The 19,227-nt window shown below is 41.5% G+C and overlaps 1 protein-coding gene across 1 annotated transcript; it reads left to right on the top strand.

Moving 5' to 3' along the window:
• The first annotated feature begins 399 nt into the window (after window positions 1–399).
• LOC110869823 (troponin T, skeletal muscle-like) lies at window positions 400–2,365 on the top strand. Its single transcript, XM_022119060.1, has 2 exons — window positions 400–664; window positions 735–2,365. The coding sequence occupies exons 1-2, from the start codon at window positions 400–402 to the stop codon at window positions 2,363–2,365; spliced, it is 1,896 nt and encodes a 631-aa protein (XP_021974752.1).
• Window positions 2,366–19,227: the final 16,862 nt, after the last annotated feature.

Raw genomic sequence — 19,227 nt, 5'->3', positions numbered from 1 at the left:
ATGATACACTCAATGGGTCATAGAAAGGGTGCATATGATGAGGTTGCTGATTACATCATGAATATGATAGCAAGCTTGGTGTTAAACAGAAGGTACAACATTTCACAAGTAATTTTTGAGTACATGAAGGAGAACTACCAAGCTGGAGCAGATAAGTACATCATGTATCCTATATTCATCATGATGATACTCAATGACAAAATCAAAGATCTTCCAAAGGACGTTGAGGATGTGATGGAGATGAGCAGTGTAAATAAGGTCACAATTGGAAGAGTTACAAAAGATAAGGATGAGAAAACCAAGCAGATGATTTGCAGAATAAAAAATAAAGCATATGTTGCTCCTGAAAACGATAAATAGAGGCATGACGACAGTAACTCAGACAATGAAGACTCAAAGATGAATGAGATGGTTGAGAAAAAGACTAGGTGGTGGTTCGTTAGAGATGGAAAAAGGAAAAGGACACCTAAGTCATCCCCTGCAGTTGTTATTCCGAAAGATGGAGAAAAAGGGTCTTCTGGAGAGCCGCAGCAGAAGCTAGTGGATGAGACAGTTTTAGAGCCATCTGTGGTGATTGAACAAGGTGCTGAGTTGTTAAAGCAAACTTTGGAAAGCTATTTGAAAAAGAACAAAGAGATTGCAGCACAACAAGCTCAAGGAACAAGTGTTCATGCTGAAAAGATTACAAGGGTAGAACCAGAAACAAAAGATCAAAGTGGTTTAAGTGATGGTAGATTCTGAAGCTACTCAATCTGAGTCGGAACTAATTCCTGAAACTCTTGGTAGAGGAAAAGCTCAATTGAAGAAAAGACCTTCAAAGAAACAAAAGGGATCTGATGAAGAAGATTCTCCGTATGATCCTGAAAAGTCAAAGAAGCAAAGAAAGAAACGAAAAGCAGCTTCAGTTGGTGTAATTCCCAGAAATGTCAGATCAAAGAAATCAGGAGCTGAGTCACAAAAGGATAAAGAAGGAAAGAAAGTTCAACATGTGCAGAAAGAAAAGCCTCCAAGTGTTGATATTCCAAAAGATCCAGAGGTGAAATCAAAAGAAGTCCCAGTTGTTGAAACAGAAAAGAAGATAGGTGATGATGATTATGTCGAAATCACAGGCTTCAAAGCTGCCAGTCCTAAACCTGTTCAACAAAATATTCCTAGTTCGTCGCATCAGAAAGAAGAAGATTTCAATTTTGATTTTGAAAATATTGGTCCTGCTACTGGTATTTTCTCAGAAGATCTTCCAGGAGAAAGCGATATGTTCAATGATAAAGCTGTCAAAGAGCTAATTCGAAGAGTTAACAAGTTGGAGAAAGAAAAAGGCAAAGCTGAGGAGGAACGTGATATGCTAAGAAGTCAAATTGATGATTTGATGGAAGCTCACAATAAAATAGTTGCAGCATTGGTTGAAAAGGAGAAAAGAATGAACCAAATGAAGGATGATGTCGAGGGTAACTCTAAAGTGTTTGATTCGTTAACACAAGAGATATCTTCTTTGAATGTCAAGATAAAGGATCTGGAGAATGTGAACCAAACATTAAATCAGCTTCTCAATGAGATGAGTGAAGCTTCTTCTAATGAAATGAAGGCAATGAAGTTAGAGATGGAGGCTATGAAAGCAGATAAAGTAATGAAAGATCAACAACTTCAGATGCTGGTTGCTGTAGTTGAAAGTCACTTAAAGTTGAACATTCATGTTGCTTTTGACGAAATTGATGTGATAAGAGCAAATGAAAGGAGATTGGAACGTGAACGTCAAATGGCTGAAGAAGCAAACCTAAAGAACAAAGGAGTAGTTGAAGAGGTTGAGATAGTTGATGCATCTTCGAGTCAACCAGATGTTGGAGGTTCTTCTTCGCAACCTGATATTGAAATGATTGAAGTGGTTGAGAATCAAGAACAAGAAGTTGTTGAAGATGATCAAGTGATGGTTGAAGCTGAAGATGAAGAGCCTCATGAACCAGAATACTTGATTGTTGGTGAGCCCATTGAGCCTATTATTGTTGAAAATGTTCTTCGAAGAGTTGAAATTATTCAAAGAAGAAGAAGAGCAAGGGAAGTACTATTGCTGGAGTATACAACTGACAAATTTGTGTTAGTTGGTGATGCTTACCCTGTGCCATACAATTCAAAAGAAGTGGCCAAGTTGTTAAAGTTTCTTGATAGAAAAAGGAAGGGAAGAATAGCTCGTGGTGAAATTGTGGATGAAGAATCTGATATAGAAATGTTTGGAGATGAAGAAGAGGAGGATGAAGATAAGGAAGATGAAGAAGATGAAGATAAATCAGATGATAAAGATGATCACAAATCTGATAAAGATGACAAAGACGATGACGACAACGATCAAGGTGCTTCGGGTTTATTAATCTGAGATCCAAATGTTCAAGAAAGAGTGGATGAGTTGATGAACAATGAAATAAATGAGCAAGAGGATGAAGTTGAATATGAAGCATCATCGTCTGGAAAACAACCTGTTGATCAGGTACTTCTTTCTAACCCTATTGTTATTTACTTATCTGGTAAACAACAAGGAGAGGTAGAGGTTAGAAGAACACGGGCTGAAATGCTAGAGGAATTGGGCTTGGAAGATGGAAAATTTAAATTCGACATTGAAGATGAAATTACTCATTCACCTGCAAAAGATTTTGAGCCTAGATACCCTCATGAAGCTGATCATTATGATGAAGTGATTGTTGAAAGCGCGTCTGATTAAGAGGAAGATAGATATGATTTTCATTATGAAGGGGAAGATGTTGCATTCCCTACGTTTACTGAAATGTTTCAAGATAAGAATGAAGATGAGCTAAGAAGAAAGATTGAAGAAAGAATTTCTACAGCAGATATTCCTGAACCGGTTCCTAGAGAGATTACAACAAAAGAAAGAAAAAGATGGTTCAAGAATATGCCAAAAGAAAGAAAGACTCTCAGGGCTCTTCAATACTTCACACATAGCAAAGATCTTTCTTGGGGAGATATTCTATCTTGGGGTTATTTGGAAGATTTGAAAGTATATGCAATCAGAAGGGAGCAGGGTGTGCAGTACTTTGAATTCTTAGCTGATATAGCTACTTTACCTTGGTGGGACGTAGATGAGTTGGTGGTAACAAAGAATATTAAACAATACTACTATGGTCCAGAAGTTCGAGAACGTGATCATGATTTGTGGGATTACATCAAATTGCAAGCAAAGAATAATTATCCAGATTGGAAACCATAATTTCCGAAGCAGATTGTTACTTACTTGGAGAGCGGAGAGAAAGACATTATGTTGGATGTAAAGCCTCCAAGGTGTTTGAAAAATATGCCACTCAGAGCCATTGAACAAGATTTCTACGATCTATTTCAAGCCTGGCTATACAATCCCTCAACAGCTGAAGCAGTTATTTCTTTGTATGACAAGACCACTGGAGAAGGTCGAAGAATAAGTATCTTGGATCCTACGTGGCTGGTAAATTGTTCGAAGAAAGATATAGATTGTCTATTTATCAACAAGATAATCTATGATAAGAAAGACAAATAGATAGCTATGCAGTATCAAGGAGTGGAAGATGTTTGCTTCGCAAAAGAAATCAATTCAGGAAGAAATTGGAAGACAAAATGGAGAGATCTTGAAGTTGATGAGTTCCTAAAGGCTTAAAATCGAAGTCAAAGATCGAAAGAGATAGCTAAAAAGGCTGCAGAGAGGGGAAGGAGAAATCTTGGTTATGTGCCACCTACTGATCAAAAGCCTATCGAATCTGAAGAAAATAAAATTCCAAAGTGGGATCGAAAGCGTGATGGCGACCCATAATACCGAAAATAGTGGATAAATGAGGGAAGGCATAAAAGAAGAAGAATGTTAGAAGAACGAGCTGAACAGAGAAGACAAAAAGCTAAAGAGAGAAGACGCAACAGGAGGAAATAAAGACTATGTTGAAAGGAACTACAGCTACATCCAAGGGGGAGTCTGTTAGTGCAATAACGTCTGTAGCTTCCGTCAACATGTAGTCATGTTTTGTATAGCTGTGTGTATGTTTTGTATGTTTGTATGTAAAGGAGGTCAGAATACGGAGAAGTTTTTGTCAAGTGCTGATGCTGCCAGCCGATCGGCTAGCCCAGCCGATCGGACAGTCCGGCCGATCGAGCAGGCTGTTCGATCGGTTAGCATTGTCAACCGATCGGCTAGCCCAGCCGATCGGCCAGCACTCACTTATTCTGACCTTGCGTATAAATAGCTGTTCGATCAGCTTATTTAGGACCTTTTGACATTTTCACTTTCTAGCTACCTTTTGTAAGTCTGAGTTCTTTCTGGTTCCTATACACTTTGTAACACCCCGAAAATATAAATCCTTAAATTGAAAAATTCAAAGAGTTTATAAACGAGAATTTACCAACTAGGAACTTAACCTAGTTAAATTTCAAGTCTTGAAACAATGCATGATAGGGTTAAAACACATTAACTTAAGAACAAAACAAGGTTGGGGGACTAAACTTGTCAAATTTGAAAAGCTAGTTACTAATAGTAACAAAACCAAACCAAACACACCAAAATTGGTGTGTCTGGTCGATCAAGAGAGGAGGGGCGACAGGGGTTCTCCAAAACCCTAAGTTTCACACCAAAATCCCTTCAATTGAAGCCCCAAATCTGTTCCAAATCGAGTTTTAATCACATATTAGTGAACACCTCGTTGTATGGATCAAAAGGTATGTGAAATTTAGTAATTTTGTTGCATTACAAATTCTAGGTTAAATGTGAAACATGAAAAATTCAGCTTAATTACTGAAGCATGGGTGAAATTAGAAGGGTTATGAGGATTAGGAACAAGCCCTAGATGATTTCATGACATGACCTTGTATAGGACTTGTAGGATTTCACAATCACCATTGTAGGTGATTAGTGAACTTCAAGAAACTTGTTAAATGCTGAAATTATAACTCTTGTTTTAGCATAATCTGAAATTAGGAAATAAGTTCTGAAAAGATGATGTCAAGATGCATGCAAAAATTACTATTATAGTGAAATTAGATGTTGAATCGCAAGTCATGAACTTGTTTATGAATGTAGAAAAATCTGACCCACTAGGTGTTTGTTGAAATGCCTAAGTGAGGATTTAAATGTAAAATTTGGATAAAAACGCAGATTTGATAATGGTCCATGATGATGTGATTGTGGTCATAAAAAGAGTTCTAAACATGTTATAAACCGTAATTTTTAGGCAAAGAGTCCGGATCGTCAAGCGGACAAGCCGAAAGGAATCCACGGGAAAAAGGTGTGCTCTAAAGGTACGAAATTTATTGTTTCGTTACATTATACCTAATTGTTAGTTTTATGTAGTCAATTCTGAAACATGATAACCAAGATTTACCAATATGTCACGAAAATGACTAGTGTCTTAAACAAGTGAAATGGGTCAAAACAAGTGACAAACATGGATACTTGCATGCCCTGGATGGTGCTTAATTCAGCACCCAAATAGGTCAAAACAAGTCTTGTAATAAACATGAAGCTAGACACCATCACTTAATGCATGGTTATAACCATTGCGTAAGTTGTAAATTTGACATGCTATGTTAGTTGTGAAGTTTAAACTCCTTGTATAGGAGTTATGATCTTGATTTGGTAATTGTGACTAGTAGTATAGATGACAAATACAAAAGCTTGGAATTAATCATATAGATTGATATGTGAGCGATCCCTTATGGGAAAGCAAAAAGTGATAACGGGTAATAGTCCCAAATATGGGTAATTAGCCTTGGGTGGGTGATGAACCTGTTCAAGGTCATTTCTCTGCAAAACGGAACTTGAATGCTCAAGATCAATAAGCAAGAAAACAAGTGCAGGGCCCACCGTAAATTACGGTGACACCGTAATTTACGGTGGCCAACAAAATGCTACGGTGGGGATCTACTGATTTACGGTAGGTTCCAAAATGCCCAGAACCCACCGTAATTTACGGTGACACCGTAAATTACGGTGGAGCCCAGTTTGATGAAATTTTTATTTCATTTTCTTGAATAAGTTTTCGGACCTAATCCGAATACGTGAATTCCCATCATTAATAACACTAATGCTTGTTTAAAACATTAGTTTTCAGGTACTCAAGAAAAAGGATGGTGATCAAGCAAACGAGTCGAACCGAACACTCATTTTAGAACGCTTCCGCATCCGATCTTTTGTTCTAAAAACTATGTAAACTAATGGTAGCTATCGTCTTGAATATGGTTTTGTAACAATAATACATGTATGATGTGTCTCGACATGGTTAAAACGTTAAAAGATTTTGGTAAACTCTCAAATATTTGGAAATCGAATGCATATTGTTATTATTAATCTTGTACTATAAACTGGGTGTTACAAGTTGGTAATCAGAGCCCAAGGTTGCCAATAAGTGTTCAGTTCAAGCTTGATCAAGCATCCGGTAAGAATTATTGTGTAAGTAAATTTTGATAAAATAGAATTAAGTCACGAACAAATATGCATGGAAAAGAGTGTGTAAACACACTCAAACACAAGAAAAGCATGAAACAAGAACAATAGAATCAAGAGTGTGTAAACACACTCAAACACAAGAAAAGCATGAAACAAGAACAATAGAATCAAGAGTGCGTAAACACACTCAAACACAGGAAAGGCATGAAACAAGAATGATTGAGTCAAGTCACGAACTTGACTAAATCAAAACAAGTAAAACATGTGTTACAAATGAAATGTTTAACAATGTGTGTAAACATTTCAGTATTAAAGATGGCGGATGGAGATGATGATACGGTGCCAAGAGTCACCGAACAAATGAGGATAGTGATTGCCGAAGAGGTTGGAAAGGCGATCGAAAACAGTTTGTCAAACTTCATTGATAAAATTCAAAACACTGTTTTATCAGTGGTAGAAGAGAGAATCAAGAATCTAGAGGATAATTCGAAACTAGCAAAGGAAAAATTTGGAGAATGAAAGCCTTGTTCATACAAGGAATTCATGGCTTGTAAACCACCCATATATAATGGGGAGGTTGATCCAATTGTGTGCCAATGATGGATTGGTGATATCGAAGGAGTGTTCGAAAGAACTCATTGCGATGAAAACGATTACGTGGCTTATGGTACGGGTCAATTAAGAGGCCAAGCAAAAGACTGGTGGGATAACAAGAAGAAGGAAATTGGAAGTGAAGCGGCTAAGACCATGACATGGGAAGAGTTTAAGACGCCGTTTCTTAAACACCATAGTCCCAAAGCGGTCTTAAACAAGATCAAGGAAGAGTTCATGCAACTCAGACACAAGGGTGAATCCATAGACAAGATCACGGGGATGTTTATGGATAAAATGAAGTTCTGTGACGATCTGATAACGAACGAAGAGCAAAAGGTTTATTACTACCATAACATGCTAAGCGCAGAATATAGGGAGTTCATGTGACAACTCGAACTTTAGACTTACCTTGTGTAACAATACGTGCTATTGAGAACGCTATTAATTGCATAACTATGTGATTATGTTATTATGTGCATTGTGTGATATATGTTTGTATGTTATTGAGCCGAACCCAAACCACACATTATAACCGGTCACACAAGCCATTCGGGCCGCTCCTTGAAACCGGATCCCATTAGATAGCCGAGTTGGGCTCGGCCCACTCCCCACTCGCAAACACAAAACCATTTGGTAAGGGTTTGATTCTCATTGTTGTTACAAAACACAAACACACACAACCCTACTTCTCTCTCTCTCGTCTCTCCCTCTCGACTTGAGTTGAAACCCGACGGCACCAAGGATCCACGCACGGATCAAATCCTACTCACCTCTTTGATATCAGTTAGTGCTTTACATTATGTTGTAATCGTGATGTGTTACATGTTATGTAAATCGGCTATCATGTAATTTTATGGTTGTTGATGATGTTATAATCGGATACTAACTCACAGGAATTGGATGTAAGTTTATATAAAAACCGATTGAATGTATAATTCGGGTATCATATCTTGTTGATAGAATGGCCAGAAAATTGGTATGAATGTAGTATGGTTCTTGATGTATTGCTTAGGTATTGTTCATGTTGTTATGCTTGGTCCTCGGATTGATTGTCATGATGATAAATATACTCAGATTTTGTACGAGTGATAACCGGTTAGGTTGCATGCTAGTCCGAGGATATGCTTATGAATTCGGCGTAGGGTTGTTTGATAACCCGATTGTTTGTTTGATGCTATTATGAATATGCATGATTGATGATATGAATGTCCATGATTATAGATTAATTGCTGTTTGATCTGAATTGAGAAACTGATATTTTGTTTGCTAACATTACGGATTGATAAACTGGAAATATGGAAAGTTGTTACAATGACACGGTTGCGAGTCGAGACCATGTGATCTCGACCAAAGCAGGATAACTCGAGACCATCAGCACCACTCGAGACTCTGGTTGCGAGTCCGGATTGCGACTCGAGACTGTAGGATCTCGAGTGGACCATGATCAGCCGAGACCAGCTTCCTTGCGACTCGAAACCATCCTTGTTGCTACTCGAGACATGACTCGAGATCTCTTTTGTTGCGACTCGAGACCGGCCACACTTATGCACTAATTGGACTGTTTTGTTATTGGGCCACTCATGTTTTATTTGGGCCGTATTCTGATGGGTTTAATTATTGGGCCGGGTATGTTTGGGAAACATATGGTGGATCGCACAAGACGATTGGACTTGTGCGAGCCCAATCTTGAATATGATAACTGTTGAACATGAGGTTACATATTTGCTACGATTCGCGTGTGTTTCCTATATGCTATCTTATGTGACACATACGTGCATTACCTTAGTCAAAACCTGACTTGTATTACAACCATGATAGGACGTGATTGACCATTTACTAGCTTATCTGTACTCTTTGTGTATCTGCCGAGCAAACCAAGGTGAGTTCACACAGCCAAGGCATGGGATTCCCGGGTTGGGAAATTGGGTTGGAATATTGATACGATATGATTATTCGTACTTACGCAATCACTAGACTATAGACCATCGTCCTCAGGATAGTCAGGACACGTTACGTAAAGCCTACGTAACCCAGTAATTACCATTTGTCTCCCGGGTCGGGAGAACACGTTACGTAAAGCCTACGTAACCCAATACCATCTACTGTCTTCCGGGTCAGAAGGACACGCTGCGTAAAGCCTACGTAGCCCCCACGCGTACCACTGTCCTCGGGGAAGGGCACGTCACGTAAATCCTACGTGACCCAGTACGTATTCCTGTTCTCGGTTTAAGAAGAACACATGGTTGCACTAGTCTAGTAAGTACCATAATGGGAATCCCCCATTGTTCAGGATAATTGTGAGAATCCCTCACCAATAGTATATACATGTATGGGAAGCCCCCACTAGATGAACTTACGCATTACTGTTACGAACTTACTTTCTGTGAACTCGCTCAACTAGTTGTTGATTATTTGCTGCATGCGTTGCAGGACCTTAGGTACATTTTGGAGCCTGCACAGGGAGGAGCAGGTCGTTGTGAGATACGGATCATGAACGATATCTGAACTTATAACTATTTTGAGATTACATTACTATGCTTCCGCTACTTAAACAATGTTTGGTTTTGAAACATCAATCATGTCATGAAGAAGTACATTAATTACTTTTATTATCATTGAATGCTATGTTTGATATGATTGATGGCTTGGTCCTGGTCATGTCACGCCTCCAAGCGGTGGTACTCCGCGGGTGGATTTTGGGGGTGTGACAGATTGGTATCAAAGCCATTGGTTATAGAGAACTAGGTTTTAATATGGGAAAACGTTTTTATTAAAACCAGACTATAACCAGAACAGTGCTCTCAACGATCCACAACGACGCTTCGCTCCACGTGCAAGACTCGACATCCTAGGTAATAAGGTTTATGTTTATTGCCTGTTTGCTAGAACTGCTTAGAACTTAGCTCGCATTACGTTTAGATACACATGATACTATAGCATGAGAATCCCTACGTGCTTACGCTTTTCTGTCATCGCCCTACTCGCGAACCACTCTCATTTACGTTATTTTTACTATGAAGATCATGTCTGGACGAATCAACATGACTCAAGCCCAGCTAGAGGCTCTCGTTCAAGCTAAAGTTGCTGCGGCACTTGCAGCTGCTCAAGCAGGTAGTATACCCTGCAGTATAGATTCATACTAGGATCCTTAGATCCTGCATTAACTCTCGTATTTAATCTCGTCCTATTCGTACACAATAGGTCAACACGCGCAGCAACCTGTTTGCACCTTTAAGAACTTCATAGACTGTCGTCCAAATACTTTCAGCGGCACAGAGGGGGCAGTGGGACTCCTCCACTGGTTTGAAAAGCTAGAGTCAGTATTCGAAATGTGCGAGTGCCCTGAGGCTCGCAAGGTCAAGTATGCAACTGGCACCTTGGAAGGGATAGCATTAACTTGGTGGAACGCCCAAGTTCAGATCTTAGGGTTGGCAGCTGCTAACGCCACACCCTGGAACGATTTTAAGGAACTTATCAAGATGGAATATTGTACTCGTGAAGATATTCACAAGCTGGAAGACGAGCTGTATAACCTGAAAATGGTTGGGTCAGAGATTGAAGCGTATACTAAACGGTCGAATGAGCTGGCCGTTCTGTGTCCTACTATGGTGGAACCTCCATACAAGCGCATTGAGATGTATCTCAAGGGATTGGCGCCAGAGATCCAGAGCCATGTTACCTCGGCTAATCTCGATAACATCCAGGAAATTCAGCGCCTCGCTCATCGCATCACCGACCAGGCAGTGGATCAGAATAAACTGCCTAAGCGTGTTAACGCTACTGCTACAGTCACTCCTTCAGCTACTCCTGCTACTACTAGCGACAGCAAAAGAAAGTGGGATGGAGATTCTAGTAAAGGTTCAGCATCCGTTCAGTCTCAAGCTCAGCAACAGAAGACTGACCACTACCAGAGTCCTGGTCAGCAATCCTCTGGTGGTCATAGACGGGGAAGATATCAGGGTTTTCACCCCAAGTGTCACAACTGCAACAGGCATCACAGCGGCCAGTGCAACAAGGGTCGTTGTCAAAGATGCCTCAAGATGGGGCACGAGGCCAAAGACTGTAGGAGCCCTCGTCCTGCAAATCAGAACCAGCAACCTCAACAACCAGCTCCACAGAACCCACAGCAGCAACAGCAGCCACAGCGTGGAAACCGGGGATGTTTCCAGTGTGGGGCTGAAGGTCATTTAAAACGCGACTGCCCTCAGTTGAATCAGAATCGCAACAACAATAACCAGGGCAACGGCAACAACAACGGGGGAAACAACAACGGCAACGAGGCAAGGGGACGTGCATTCGTACTAGGTCGAGGCGACGCAGTGAACGATCCCAATGTGGTTATGGGTAAGTTTCTCCTCGACAATATTTACGTTACTGTTTTGTTTGATTCGGGTGCGGATACAAGCTATATGTCTGTGAAAATGTGTCAACTGCTAAAACGTGCACCAACACTTTTACCCACCAAACATGTAGTAGAGTTAGCTAACGGTAAAAGTCTAGAAGCCACGCACGTAGTTCAGGGTTGTAATCTTATCCTAGCTGGTCAAGCTTTCTCTATCGACCTCATTCCCATAGTTTTGGGTAGCTTCGACGTCGTGATTGGGATGGATTGGCTATCCCAACACCAGGCAGAAATCTTATGCAGTGAGAAGATCATTCGTATTCCACGTTCAGGTCAAGAACCTCTCGAAGTCCAAGGCGACAAGAATGGTGCTGTGGTTGGCATCATCTCTTTCTTGAAGGCTCAGAAATGCTTACGTAAGGGTCACACAGCCATTTTGGCTCTTGTTTCAGATGCATCGGCGAAAGCGAAGAGACTGGAGGATATACCAGTCGTACGTGACTTTCCTCAGGTATTTCCTGAAGACTTACCTGGATTACCGCCTCATCGTCAGGTCGAATTTCAAATCGAGCTCGCTCCAGGAGCAGCACCCATAGCTCGCGCACCATACCGTTTCGCCATGGGGAGCTCCAGTACTTTTCATGAAAAAGAAAGACGGTACGTTCAGAATGTGCATCGACTACCGCGAACTCAACAAGGTGACGGTGAAGAACCGTTATCCTCTTCCATGCATCGACGACTTATTCGACCAGTTGCAAGGGTCGTGCTACTATTCGAAGATAGACTTGAGGTCTGGTTATCATCAGTTGAGAGTCCGGGAGGAGGACGCCTCCAAGACAGCCTTCAGAACTCGTTATGGTCACTACGAGTTTCTCGTCATGCCATTTGGATTGACGAACGCGCCTGCCGTGTTTATGGACCTTATGAACAGGGTGTGCAAACCCTATCTTGACAAGTTTGTCATAGTATTCATCGACGACATCCTGATTTACTCCAAGAGTCAGGAGGAACACGAGCAGCATCTTCGCCTGATATTGGAACTCCTTCGGAAGGAGCAGCTGTACGCCAAGCTTTCTAAATGCGACTTCTGGCTTCGTGAAGTCCACTTCTTAGGTCATGTGGTGAACAAGGATGGGATCCATGTCTATCCATCCAAGGTAGACTCGATCAGGAACTGGCCTGCACCACGAACGCCAACGGAAATACGCCAATTCTTGGGTTTGGCAGGTTATTACAGACGGTTTATCAAAGACTTCTCCAAGATCGCGCAACCACTTACACTACTGACACAGAAGGGTGTCACCTACCGTTGGGGCAACACGCAGGAAACTGCTTTTCAGTATCTAAAGGATAGGCTTTGCAGCGCACCTATTCTCTCATTGCCAGAGGGCACAGATGACTTCGTGGTTTATTGTGATGCATCCATTCGGGGACTTGGATGTGTGTTAATGCAGCGCGACAAGGTTATTGCCTACGCCTCTCGTCAACTAAAGATTCATGAACGGAACTACACGACGCACGATTTAGAGCTGGGAGCTGTTGTTTTCGCGCTTAAGATATGGCGACACTACCTGTACGGTACCAAGTGCACGATTTACACCGATCACAAGAGTCTCGAGCATATCCTTAAGCAAAAGGATTTGAACATGCGTCAACGACGATGGGTCGAACTACTGAACGATTATGAATGCGCCATCAAGTACCATCCAGGCAAGGCCAATGTTGTGGCTGACGCCCTCAGTCGGAAAGACACTTTACCTCGGCGCGTGCGAGCACTACAGCTTACGATTCAGTCTAGCCTTCTTGCACAGATACGAGATGCTCAGGTAGAAGCATTGAAACCCGAAAACGGCAAGGCTGAAGCCTTACGCGGCTCACGATAGCAAATGGAACAGAAGGCGGACGGCGCCTACTATGTAACGGGGCGTATTTGGGTTCCACTTTACGGCGGCCTACGCGAACTTGTAATGGATGAAGCTCACAAGTCTCGCTACTCGGTACATCCAGGGTCGGACAAAATGTACCACGACATCAGCACTACCTATTGGTGGCCTAGCATGAAGGCCCACATCGCTACTTATGTTGGCAAGTGTTTGACCTGCGCGAGAGTCAAGGTTGAATATCAGAAACCAGCTGGCCTACTTCAGCAGCCTAAGATACCTCAATGGAAATGGGAAGAAATTTCCATGGATTTCGTTACAGGCCTACCTAGATCCCAGCGTGGGAATGATACCATATGGGTGATCGTGGATCGACTCACCAAGTCTGCACACTTCCTGCCTATAAAGGAAACGGATAAGTTCTCCACTCTCGCAGACGTATATCTTAAAGAAGTTGTTTCGAGGCACGGGGTGCCCACGTCCATTATTTCGGATCGCGATGCACGATTCACGTCAGAGCTATGGCAAGCGATGCATAAATCTTTCGGCTCACGATTAGACATGAGCACAGCGTATCATCCTCAGACGGATGGACAGTCTGAGCGAACGATCCAAACTCTCGAAGACATGCTTCGGGCATGCGTCATAGATTTCGGCAACGGCTGGGAAAAGCATCTCCCTTTGGTGGAGTTCTCGTATAATAACAGTTATCACACCAGCATTCAAGCCGCTCCATTCGAGGCATTGTACGGACGTAAATGCCGGTCACCTCTCTGTTGGGCAGAGGTGGGGGATAGTCAGATTACGGGTCCAGAGATAGTAGTGGACGCCACAGAAAAGATAGCACAGATACGACAACGCATGGCGGCAGCACGCGACCGTCAGAAAGCCTACGCGGACAAGCGTAGAAAGCCTTTGGAATTTCAGGTCGGGGACCGGGTATTATTGAAAGTCTCACCCTGGAAGGGTGTGGTACGTTTTGGCAAACGGGGCAAACTAAATCCGCGGTACGTCGGACCATTCGAAATCATAGAAAAGATTGGCAAAGTAGCATACAAGCTAAACCTACCAGCTGAACTCGGGGCAGTTCACAATGTCTTTCATGTGTCGAACTTAAAGAAGTGCCTATCAGATGAAACCCTCATCATTCCTTTTAAGGAACTCACTATCGACGAGCGGTTGCAGTTCGTCGAGGAACCAGTTGAAATCACGGACCGGGATGTGAAGGTCCTCAAAAGCAAGAGAATCCCTCTTGTTCGAGTACGTTGGAACTCCAAACGTGGCCCAGAGTACACCTGGGAACGCGAAGACAGGATGACAGAAAAGTACCCCCAATTGTTCGCGAACAGTACAACCACTGCTGAGGCTGAAGCTACTACTTCGGAATTTCGGGACGAAATTCCAGATCAACGGGGGGAGGATGTGACACCCCAGGAAAATCAGTGAAACAATACAGTTTACCTAGCTTCCTCAGTGAGTGCATACCAAATTTCGGGACGAAATTTCTAATTAGTTGGGGATAATGTGACAACTCGAACTTTAGACTTACCTTGTGTAACAATACGTGCTATTGAGAACGCTATTAATTGGATAACTATGTGATTATGTTATTATGTGCATTGTGTGATATATGTTTGTATGTTATTGAGCCGAACCCAAACCACACATTATAACCGGTCACACAAGCCATTCGGGCCGCTCCTTGAAACCGGATCCCATTAGATAGCCGAGTTGGGCTCGGCCCACTCCCCACTCGCAAACACAAAACCATTTGGTAAGGGTTTGATTCTCATTGTTGTTACAAAACACAAACACACACAACCCTACTTCTCTCTCTCTTTCTTCTCTCCCTCTCAACTTGAGTTGAAACCCGACGGCACCAAGGATCCACGCACGGATCAAATCCTACTCACCTCTTTGATGTCGGTTAGTGCTTTACATTATGTTGTAATCGTGATGTGTTACATGTTATGTAAATCGGCTATCATGTATTAATTTTATGGTTGTTGATGATGTTATAATCGGATACTAACTCACAGGAATTGGATGTAAGTTTATATAAAAACCGATTGAATGTATAATTCGGGTATCATATCTTGTTGATAGAATGGCTAGAAAATTGGTATGAATGTAGTATGGTTCTTGATATATTGCTTAGGTATTGTTCATGTTGTTATGCTTGGTCCTCGGATTGATTGTCATGATGATAAATATACTCAGATTTTGTACGAGTGATAACCGGTTAGGTTGCATGCTAGTCCGAGGATATGCTTATGAATTCGGCGTAGGGTTGTTTGATAACCCGATTGTTTGTTTGATGCTATTATGAATATGCATGATTGATGATATGAATGTCCATGATTATAGATTAATTGCTGTTTGATCTGAATTGAGAAACTGATATTTTGTTTGCTAACATTACGGATTGATAAACTGGAAATATGGAAAGTTGTTACAATGACACGGTTGCGAGTCGAGACCATGTGATCTCGACCAAAGCAGGATAACTCGAGACCATCAGCACCACTCGAGACTCTGGTTGCGAGTCCGGATTGCGACTCGAGACTGTAGGATCTCGAGTGGACCATGATCAGCCGAGACCAGCTTCCTTGCGACTCGAAACCATCCTTGTTGCTACTCGAGACATGACTCGAGATCTCTTTTGTTGCGACTCGAGACCGGCCACACTTATGCACTAATTGGACTGTTTTGTTATTGGGCCACTCATGTTTTATTTGGGCCGTATTCTGATGGGTTTAATTATTGGGCCGGGTATGTTTGAGAAACATATGGTGGATCGCACAAGACGATTGGACTTGTGCGAGCCCAATCTTGAATATGATAACTGTTGAACATGAGGTTACGTATTTGCTACGATTCGCGTGTGTTTCCTATATGCTATCTTATGTGACACATACGTGCATTACCTTAGTCAAAACCTGACTTGTATTACAACCATGATAGGACGTGATTGACCATTTACTAGCTTATCTGTACTCTTTGTGTATCTGCCGAGCAAACCAAGGTGAGTTCACACAGCCAAGGCATGGGATTCCCGGGTTGGGAAATTGGGTTGGAATATTGATACGATATGATTACTCGTACTTACGCAATCACTAGACTATAGACCATCGTCCTCAGGATAGTCAGGACACGTTACGTAAAGCCTACGTAACCCAGTAATTACCATTTGTCTGCCGGGTCGGGAGGACACGTTACGTAAAGCCTACGTAACCCAATACCATCTACTGTCTTCCGGGTCGGAAGGACACGCTGCGTAAAGCCTACGTAGCCCCCACGCGTACCACTGTCCTCGGGGAAGGGCACGTCACGTAAATCCTACGTGACCCAGTACGTATTCCTGTTCTCGGTTTAAGAAGAACACATGGTTGCACTAGTCTAGTAAGTACCATAATGGGAATCCCCCATTGTTCAGGATAATTGTGAGAATCCCTCACCAATAGTATATACATGTATGGGAAGCCCCCACTAGATGAACTTACGCATTACTGTTACGAACTTACTTTCTGTGAACTCGCTCAACTAGTTGTTGATTATTTGCTGCATGCCTTGCAGGACCTTAGGTACATTTTGGAGCCTGCACAGGGAGGAGCTGTCACACCCCCAAAATCCACCTGCGGAGTATCACCGCTTGGGAGCGTGACTGACCAGGATCAAGCCACCAATCATATTGAACATGTAATTAATATTAAGTAAAATAAATGTAAACCATCCATCCAATACGATAGGTGTTCAAATCATAACCATAGTTTCAAAGTGTAGCGGAAGCATAGTAAATAATCCAACAATAGTTAATAGTTTTAAATGTCATAATAGTTCAACGTAGAAACCACGATCCTTGTCCACAACGACCCGCTTCTCCAGTGCAAGCTCCAAGTACCTAACGATCTGCAAGGCATGTAACAGAATGATCAACAAACTAGTTGAGCGAGTTCACAGTAAGTAAGTGCGTAACAGTAAGTAACGGGTGGCTCTACTGGGCCAATAGTAAGTTATACAGGTGGGGGCTTCCCATGTTATGTGACCACTAGACTATTCGTATCAACTACTCGTATCATCCCTGTTCTTCATCCGAGAACAGTAGCGCGTATGGGGTGTACGTAGGTTTTACGTACGTATCCTTCATAACCGAGGATAGGAGACGCGGGGGTGTACGTGGGTTTCACGTACGTATCCTTTGTACCGAGGATAGAAGTAAGTAATGCGTACACGTAGGTTTTACGTGCGTGCCTGACATCCGAGGCAGTAATTGGCATATGACCACGTAGGTGTTATCCTAACCTACGGAACCGTCCTGACATCCGAGGACCATGGTAGGTGATAGTCTAGGAAAAGCATATATACGTTCTTAGTCAATGGTAACCTTTATCCCATTCCCACGACCCGGGAATCCCATGCCTTAGTAGGAGTGTGAACTCACCTTGGGTTTGCTCGGTATGCTATGCTCTAGGGTTTAACAATTGCCTAAGTCCGTTACACACGACCTAGGATATATTGCACATGATATAATGTAAGTGTTTGAAATCAATTATCAATTAGGGTTTACAAGTCTTGGCGTTCAATCAACTGTGTGTGATAATCGATTACATACTCATCTAACAAGGTTTGCACATAAACACAGTAATATACCACAATTACAGCAACACAGGTATCACATCATGCAGAACAGAACATAGTACATGCTGTTATTGTATCACACAGTACACAGATGGTAAAACTCAAATGTTAACACATTCAGGCAAGGCTCAGCAAAGAAAGTCAGACTACTCATGAGTTAAACTCGGATCACATCTTACTTCAAAGTCGGACTCCCTTCCCCCCATTAACACAAACTCGGTCCATACAATCAACATTAACCTCGGTCCAAAGGCAATTCATTAAACTCGGTCCAAAGACAATTCATTAAACTCGGACCATATACAATTTATTAAACTCGGTCCACATACAATCCATTAAACTCGGACCACATACACTCCATTAAACTCGGACCATATACAATTCATTAAACTCGGTCCACATACAATCCATTAAACTCGGACCGTATACAATTCATTAAACTCGGACAATAGACAATTCCTTAAACTCGGTCCAATTATCATCATTAAACTCGGACATCAATAACCTCGGACCAATATCAAACATTATACCCGGACCAATATGTAATTTATATTCGGACCAATATGTAATTTATTATGTTCGGACCATATGTAAATTATTATGTTCGGACCATATGCAATTCATTTAAACTCAGACTATCAAATCACGAATAAACTCAGACATCACTTTCATCGAAACTCTGAGTAAACAATCATTGTACAGAACCAAAAGATCATAACAGTTACGTTCTCAATAATTCATACGTTTTGAAAACCCTAATTCACATCTGTACAGTAGTAAACAAATCAACAGTCAATCATTCTCACATATCACGATTTCTAAATTGTCAAACAATCAATTGTATGACTAATCACATCATTATCACAATTATCCAGAATCAAATCAAAATCACAGAAGTATCATATGAGAGCTAGGGTTTTAACATCAATCAATCAATCTACAATTAACATCAAACAATGATTAAACCATTACCTTGATTAGATTCTAGATGGATTGGCAAACAAACTTGATGCAAAGAACTTGTGAATCCAAGAATGATGAGAAGTGGTTGTAGAGAGGATTAGAGAATGTGGGTATACGTGCTTTGATTCTTGTGATGATTAGAGAATGATTAGTGAAAGAGATTAGGGTTAAGTATTACTAGAATTCCACTAATTGTCCTCTACATCCTCAAGTATTACATTTTACAATAGTGCACTATCTCAATTAATTTCACAGTTTCACCACCAAGTTTACACATTTGACAAGTTTATCACAATTAACACCTAGTCATGCACAATCACACAATACACTTCATTATATCAAAACGTATACAATTTTATAGTAAACAATTGTGCAAATAAACAGCTAAACAATACTTGAACGTGCAA

Source organism: Helianthus annuus, chromosome 1 (assembly GCF_002127325.2).
Source record: "Helianthus annuus cultivar XRQ/B chromosome 1, HanXRQr2.0-SUNRISE, whole genome shotgun sequence".
In the NCBI taxonomy this organism is placed as follows: domain Eukaryota; kingdom Viridiplantae; phylum Streptophyta; class Magnoliopsida; order Asterales; family Asteraceae; genus Helianthus; species Helianthus annuus.
The sequence above is the reverse complement of the archived record's forward strand: the minus strand, read 5'-3'. Positions and strand labels throughout refer to the sequence as shown.

Coding starts and splice junctions, on each gene's coding strand:
- LOC110869823 (XM_022119060.1), top strand. CDS start 400: ATGAATGAGATGGTTGAGAAAAAGACTAGGTGGTGGTTCGTTAGAGAT. Junction 665..734: donor ACAACAAGCTCAAGGAACAA/GTGTTCATGCTG, acceptor AAGTGATGGTAG/ATTCTGAAGCTACTCAATCT.